The sequence below is a fragment of the Microtus oregoni genome, unplaced genomic scaffold, assembly GCF_018167655.1.
Source record: "Microtus oregoni isolate MIOR12 unplaced genomic scaffold, Mior012 000061F_ref0000440, whole genome shotgun sequence".
In the NCBI taxonomy this organism is placed as follows: Eukaryota; Metazoa; Chordata; class Mammalia; order Rodentia; family Cricetidae; genus Microtus; species Microtus oregoni.
Window position 1 is genome coordinate 456,744 of NW_024543871.1, and position 8,260 is coordinate 465,003.

General features: G+C 42.4%; 1 protein-coding gene across 1 annotated transcript; it reads left to right on the top strand.

Moving 5' to 3' along the window:
• Positions 1-249: 249 nt before the first annotated feature.
• On the top strand, positions 250-8,023 carry LOC121439406 (rhox homeobox family member 1-like). The gene is made up of 3 exons (XM_041639910.1): positions 250-665; positions 1,203-1,248; positions 7,928-8,023. Exons 1-3 carry the CDS (start codon positions 250-252, stop codon positions 8,021-8,023), a joined length of 558 nt encoding a protein of 185 aa, XP_041495844.1.
• Positions 8,024-8,260: the final 237 nt, after the last annotated feature.

An 8,260-nucleotide genomic window follows, 5' to 3' on the forward strand; every position in this document is an offset into this window, starting at 1 on the left:
TTGTGCACCTGCAACAGCTTTCTTGCTCCTCACATCATTCCTCAAGCTTTGGTGGACTTGGTTGGATTCCAATTTGGTTACATTCAGCACATGCTCCCTAGAGCCTCTTTCACTTGGCATGTATCTCCTATAGGGATTGTGTGATGGAAAGAGGACAGATGTGAATCTTGCTAAAACCCACATGCTGCAAAGTCATTTCAATCCACAAAGCATTTATGGAGATGACACTACTCTCTTTTAGGTCTCATCATGGCTTTCCAATCCCAACATGTGGAACCCAATGTCTACAAACTGTATGAAAATGAAATTGAGGGGAGCCTTGATTTTGAACACGGGGCCACTGCAGCAACAGAATGTGTCTTCTTTGGAGAAGGGTCTCTAAAAGGTTCCGACAAACCAAAGAACCAGGGCATCTCACACCATGAGGATGATGTGACCCACGTTGTTAACTTCAACTACGTTGGTGATGACATCAGGCATGAGAGCCATGGGAGCCACCAAGGGTACAGAAACCCACAGTTGAAGGAGCAGGAGAATATGGCTGCTGGCAGAGTGCCACAGGTCCGGCGCACAAGGCCAAGGATCCAGTTTGGTCTCACACGCAGGCAGCTGAATGAGTTGGAAGATGTTTTTGAAAAAACTAAGTACCCCGATGAGATCATAAGGTATGTGACTTGTTTCAGTAGCTGTTCTAGCACCCATCCATCAGCATCTCATTAGGAGATATGTTCTTCACACTGATGCCCCTATCTGGTTTGAGCCCAAGCATGAGGTCTTTGTTTAGTTACTGGGTATGGGAAGGATGTTTTTGTGGTCAAATCAATACACACACACACACACACACACACACACACACAGTGTTAATTCTATAAACTGTTTGGTGCCTCTCAATTTCTTTGTAAGTTTTCTTTTTTTTATCCTCGTCTTCTTTGTGACCCATGTTTTATAATGGGAATTGAACTCAAGATGTAGTGGTTTCTAAGCAATCCCTCTACTAGTACAGCATATCCACCTTGTGTAAATTAATGTGGTTATTTTTGCAATAAAATAAAGATCAATGAAAAGCCGCTTTCATACTTTAGAGCTCACCATTTCTACATAGTTTTGTGTTGCCTGTGATCCATTTCCAGAAATCTCTTCATTTTGCCAAGCTGAAATGCTGTATTTCACTAACAGCTCCACCTTCCATCTTCTTCCCACAGGAAGGACCTTGCAAAGCGCTTGTTCCTGGGAGAATCCAGAGTGCGGGTCAGTAAATCCGAAAAGGGTTTGGGCAGGGCACTCTGCTTCAGGACATGGTCCATTTTCTTGTACCCATTATGAAAAGCATGTGTGAGTGAGAGGTGTCCTTGTCTGGGTTATAATAGTAACTGAGCACTGAGTCTTGAAGTTTTCCAGAGGTAAAAATGGAACGGGCATCCATTAAGTGTTCTTTCCCATTATTTGAGACAGCATAGTCTCTTGACTGAAAAAAAAATTTAAAAGCTCATTTCTAATTTTTATCATTTTTATCATATTTGATTTTCTTTATTGAGCTATATATTTTTCTCTGCTCCCCCTTCCCTTTCCCTTCTTCCCGACTACGCTCTCCTGTAACCCCCACATGCCCAATATACTCAGGAGATCTCGTCTTTTTCTAATTCCTATGTAGATCCATTTATGCCTCTCAGGGGGTCCTCTTTGTTGTCTCGGTTCCCTGGGATTGCTGGTTTTCTTTGCTTTATGACTAAAAACCACTTATGAGTGAATATATATTATATTTGTGTTTGTGGGTCTGAGTTACATCATCCAATATGGTGTTTTTTAGATCCATCCATTTGGCTGCAAATTTCAAGATGTCATTTTTTTACTGTTGTGCAAATGTATATTTTTCTTTCTTCCATTCTTTAGTTGAGGGCCATCTAGGTTCTTTCCAGGTTCTGGCTCTTACGAATAATGCTGCTATGAACATATTTGAGCTGATCTTCTTGTGGTGTGATTGAGTATATAACCAACAGTGGTATTGCTTGGTCTGGAGGTGGATTGTTACCTAGTTTTCTGAGAAATCACCATTCTTACTTCCAAAGTGGCTGTAAAGTTTACACTCCCTCCAGCAATACAGGAATGTTCCTTTTACCCCACATCCTCTACAGCATAAGTTGTCATCAGTGTTTTGATCATGGCCATTCTTATAGGTATAAGATGGAATCTTAGAATTGTTTTGATTTGCATTTCTCAGATGTTGAACATTTCCTCAAATGTCTTTCAGCCATTTGAGATTCACAGAACACTTATAATCAGTATGGGAACATCATATATGTAGACAGCATTGAGCATTATATGGTCATGCATATAGGAAAACATAAATGTTTACTGGTATGTGTACAGTGATTAATACTGAAGTCCAGACACTCAGGTCATTTCAGGGTACTTATGTGTACTGTTGTAGTAGGACTCTAAGTGACCTTGGGAACATCTAATTGATGTAGCAAGTAGTAGGAGAAAAACAGGGCTCTGTTTCAACAAAGAAACACTTAGTTATAAGTGTGGATTAAGTAAGGCCAGAGAGAAATTAGTGTTTCATAACGAACCTTTGTTTAATTTATCCAAGAGTCATGTGGGAAGACACTCACAAGTGCACATGATTGGCCCTCCACCTTTGTAAGTTTGTGGAAAGCCGATGTAGACAGCAGCAAAGTTGAACCTTCATGTTCCCCCATGCTGTGTTTAGATTATCTAAAAACAATGCCAAAATAGTCATGTCAGTGTTATGACATGTATGTGGCTAACAGCTTTAAAGGGTTAATTTTGTTACAATTAAACAAAAAGAATAACATTGAGCTCATTTAAGTTAATCGAGTAAAGAGAACGGGATCAGGTGAAGTTATAGAACATCAAAATGCAGGTTGGTAATGAGGAGAGGGCCCGAAGAATAAAGCTCTTGCCACATGAGTCTGAAGATCTGAGTTGGGACCCTCAGCATAAAGTTTAGCAGGTGTCAGCTCACCTGTAGTCAGAATCTCTTATTCAGGAGGCAGAGACTGCAGATCCTTAGGGAGACCTAGATTAGCTCAGTTGCTGAGTTGAGGTTAAGGGCCAACCCTGACAGTGTAAATCATGTGGGGAGCAAGCTAGGAAGATGCTTGACTCTGACCTTGGTACTCTGCAAGCATGAGTATGCATTTGCACATAGATACACATGCAGATCACACACCTTTGCAAGTTTTTATGTGTTTGCAAATACATAAAAAGCAAAGGTGCCAAGCCACGGTCAAGTGTGTCTTCTGTTGACTACCTTAAAAACTGAAAGTATTTTTTTCCTTTAAAGGACACTATGTTGAACATGTGGTTTTTTTGGAATGTGGGAAAAGATAGAGCTCACTTGAAGAAAGAGCTGTAGCTATCTTATTTTCAAATGAATTTCTTTTCTTCAGACATTAAAGACTAATGTTTAGATCATGGGATAAAAGCTTAGGTCATGAGTCCAGAGAAACTGACTGCTCCATAGCAAATGAGAAAGGAGAAAGGCAGTGCAGAGTGCTATTCATGCTAACTTCCTTCAGCATGGATCAGGGCAGTCTTGATGTAGGCAAATTCCCTACCTGAAGCAGTAGCTTGTGCGGAATAGCATTCCTGCCTAGGAGCCCCTGATGACTGACATCCTAACACCACAATGTGTAAACTAGAGTAGGACCAGACTCAGGTTGGAGAAACTGGGAGAGAAGAGGGAGAATCCCCCAGGATGGAGAGGAAGAGAGATTGGAAAAGAAAAGCTGAAGGAGTGAGGCATTCTCCCCCTGTCGAGATGACAGGACACTGTACTTCTGCTCCAGAGAGACAGAGGTGCTGCAGTCCTATAGACTGTTGGGAGGAAGCTCTGGAGACACAGATGCACTGCAGCTTCAGAGAAGCCAATGCACTACAGTTCTAGAGGCTGATGCACTGCAGCTCTAGAGATGCTGATGAATCACAGCTCTAGAGAGATTGATGATGCACTGCATCTCTAGAGAGGCTGATGTACTATCACGCCAGAGCCATTTGTCCTGAAGCTCTAGAGAGACTGATGATGCACTGCATCTCTAGAGAGACTGATGGACTATCACTCCAGAGCCATTTGAACTGCAGCTCTAGAGAGACTGATGATGCACTGCAGCTCTAGAGATGCTGATGAATTGCAGCTCCAATGAGACTGATGATGCACTGCATCTCTAGAGAGGCTGATGGACTATCACGCCAGAGCCATTTGTACTGCAGCTCTAAAGAGACTGATGATGTACTGCTTCCCTAGAGAGACTGATGGACTATCACTCCAGAGAGGATGATGCACTGGAGCTCCAGAGAGGATGAGAAACTGCACCTCTAGAGGCCTATGCACTACAGCTCTAGAGTCTAATACACTGCAGTTCCAGAGAAGCTGATGCACTGCAGCTCAAGAGAAGATGATGCAGTGCAGCTCTAGAGATGATAAATATCAGCTCTAGAGATACTGATGTACTTCAAATATAGAGGCTAATGCACTATCACTCTAGTGGCCTATGCACTACAGCTCTAGATGCTCATGAACTGCAGCACCAGAGAGAGGCTAATACATTGCAGCTCCAGATAGGCTGATTTACTGGACCTCTAGGGGCTGATGCAGTGCAGCTTTAGAGGCTGATACACTGCAGAACTAGCTAGATTAGCTACAGCTAATATGCCAACAGTGACTTAATTAATATAGTTGCTTTGTGATTATTTCGAGGCTAAGCTAACTGGACAGCTGGGGCTTTGATTGAGTTCATGGAGGCATCATGTTGATTTGTTTGCGTTCCCCTCATGGATTCTGGTCCTTTAGTTGGCCTTTTTTAGACTATACATCCACATAATAGAAGATGCAGGGAGGAAGAAAAATGGCATGGACTCAACGATGTGCAGTTTGAGGACTTCCCAATATAATGGACCCTTATTCCCTAGGAGCCTGAGAGGATGGTGACATCTAACAGGTAATTGTGACTGTATTTCCATAGCTGGCTATGTATTAAGGAAGAGGTGGTTTTGTTAACTGCTCTCCACATTGTCACAATTCACAGTGCTGTCTGGAGGTTCAGTCTAAAAACGTTGGATCTCCTGGTATAAGAACAGAGCCCAGGATGCTCTTCATGTTGGCAAGAAGTAGGGCATCACTATCAAGCTTCAACTCTCATTGAGACCATAGCTTTTGTCCTGAACCCAGAAAACATTAGAGGACATAGACTATGGCCAGGTGAAAAGTCCACAGGTGATAGTGACCTCACCCTATTACCTACATGGTGGAAGCAGGGAGTCCCAAGATATCTGAATGAATTGTCTGAATTGGCTCATTTCCCTAATCCTATAGATGACAACATCAAATATCTGTGCCTGCCTCCCTTGGAGTAGTGTTAGCTCTCCCAAGTCAATTTGGGAAAGATGTTTGTTTGTTTGTTTGTTTGTTTTTGTTTGTTTGTTTGAGCTGGGGATAGGCTGTGACTTTGAAAACTCTTTTGGCAAGTGTGATTCCTTGTAATCACCCCACCTGCTTAAGGTGCTGGAGCAATAAGAAGCCATCCATCGAAAAATGGTGAGCTGAAATCATGGGAGTAAAGTGGTTTTCCACAGAGAAATTACGTGTTTTGATAAAGAAATATATGCCAGAGTAGATTCAGAAACACTGGAACAGAAAGAGAAGATGCTGGAGGGAGAAAAAGGAGAGGGAAATGAGAAGAAGTAGGAGGAGTAGGAGTAGGAGTAGGAGGAGGAGGAGGAGGAGGAGGAGCCTGGGAAAGAAGGAGATTGTTTTCTGACAGTTAAGGGGAGATAGGAAGCAGGTATCCCAGTATCCTAAGTGGTGAATCTCACAGCACCCCTTGTCCTTCCTGACATGGGCGCCTTGTGTGGAGCCCCACTGGAATTTAGGATTGAGGTGTCTGTACAGGGCAGTACAATCAAGTGTATTGTTGAAGTGTGTTGACTTCATTTTGGTTTTTGACCTTTTGTACAGAAAATAGATTTTTGTTCCTTTAGAGTCATCCAGCACCTTTGTATATTCCAGGTTTTCTGCTTGTTCTTCTGCTTTGATCCCTGAGCCTTTAAGGGAGGAGGTTATGAAGACATTCCAATTAGGATAGAGCACTCCATAGTTTTGAGCAGAGATGGCCATTCACACGGTCTATAGCTACTGGAAAGTCTTTATTCCAGCAGATTAGGATGACACCAAGGTATCTGGGCACGTAGGCATGGCCACAGGTGTCCAGAACATGGGGGTTGTAAGGGCATCTTAAAACATAGATGTCCTAGCATCTAGCTTAGCCAATGCAGATGCCTGTGCAGAAGTAAGCAGTTTGAATCAAGCTGTTTACTGAAGCTAAGATAGCAGATAGCTGGCGAAGGGGTTCATACAAACAGGAAGTTTAAGCACAGCTAAGTTAGCTAGAATATCCCTGATCTTTGGTCCCTAGAATAGATTAATTAATTTCCCGTGGGATTCTCCATGACAGAGATCAAAGTCTATTTCTACCTGAAATGGCCTCAACAAGAATAGAAGATGGAGGAACCTCTTCACTGGCTAAACTGTCAAATTTCCCACTAGATCACAGGGCATGAGTCCAATCATTGACTTGTCCTGTTCTAGGAGGTCATAGTTGTTTCTAGGGACCAGTAATTTTCCGTTTGAGGCAGTTGGCCATGCAGGTGAAGATGCAGGGTTCTACCATTAGGCTGAGCAGGACAAGAATCAATGGTCCAGTTAATGCTGACACTAAGCTATAGGGATCCAGTCACCAGAGATTGATAACAGTGTCCTGATCTATGTCTTCTATCTTTCCTTCCTTTCTCTCCCTTCCTTTTCCTCTTCCCCTTCTTTTATCTTCTGCTTTCTTTCTTCTTTCTATCGACTAATCTTGTCCCCTCACTTACCCTTTCTACCTTCCTTTCCTCATCATCCCCCAGTCCTTTCTCCTCTACTTATTTAAAAAGCAGTTACTCATGGATGCTCTCCAGGGCATTGGCAGCCCGTTCCCAACACCTCATCTTCACTCTCTTCTCATCTCTTAGAACAATAGGCTGCTGAATTTTCAGGAAGCCTGATGAAAACCAGACTTTGCCCAGGCATTGGCACATCACTTCGCAGCAGCTTCCTTTCCTGTGCATAGGAGATAAGAGGCCTCTATGGGAAGACACAGAAACCTCCACAGTCACCCAGCAAGGGCCTTGCATTTTTGTAGATCTTTCATGGATGAAACAGTACAGGGTCACAGTAAAAGAAATTAGTAATATATTCAGGTTTCTGGCTCTTCAACTTAGATCAGAAATCTTGGGATCATCTCAAACAATCAAATTTGAATAATCTATGGCAGTTGTTTCAGCTGTTCCTGCACCTATTCAAAGGAAACCAGAATTGGGACCAATTAGGCCTTTGTTAACATAGATTCAAGGCCAAATATGAGCTCTCCCATCTTCTCAATTATAGGCATATATCATGAGGATTACATAGACAAGAATTCATGCAGTGGGGTGTGACTTTCCAGAGAGTCAGGAGAGATATCATTATTCTAAGCAGTAGTTAAAGTAAGTCAGATAATTCAAGGGAATGACGAGGTACATTTTACTTGGCAGAGAGTGTGTAGATTGTAATACCTGAAGACCCTTTGATATCTGGTCTTCTCCATATCCTGATTTACTGATCCCCGTTCTCTTTCTTAGAGCCATATTTCGCATTTCCTTGAAAGAACATAAGACAGGAAAGGTACTAGCTAATGAATTTTCCATTTCCGGTTGTTCTGATTCTGACTTCCAGGGCTGGGGTTGCATAGGATTTTGTGTGTCCTTGTTTAGAAAAGTCTGGTCAATCTAAAGCCTCACTGGCATTTACTGTTACACAGAGTTGTTTTTTCCACTTGTGATACTGACTATTGAATACACTAAAGCCATCTCTTTCACCATGTTATTGCAGAGCTGGTTTAAGAAAAGAAGAGGCCAATACAGCAAACATCAGCAGTCTCAGATTCTCCAGTGTGCATCTGCTGATGGCCAGGACGCCTTGCAGTAAAGCTTTTGTAGGAGTCCTGAAGCATCATCCTGTCCAGGCCTCAGATGAAGACAGGATCTTCAGGTTTCACTGACACCTTCTGATGGCTGTGACACCTTATCCCTTCAGCAATAAAGAGTTGTGTATTCAAAATATTTCATGTCCTTTTTGGGGGTCAGTAAGGTGTGGATGTCCATTATTGAGAAAATATTTACCAGAAGATAAAAGAAGGGTTCAAACTCTGAGTCATCTTTTCTA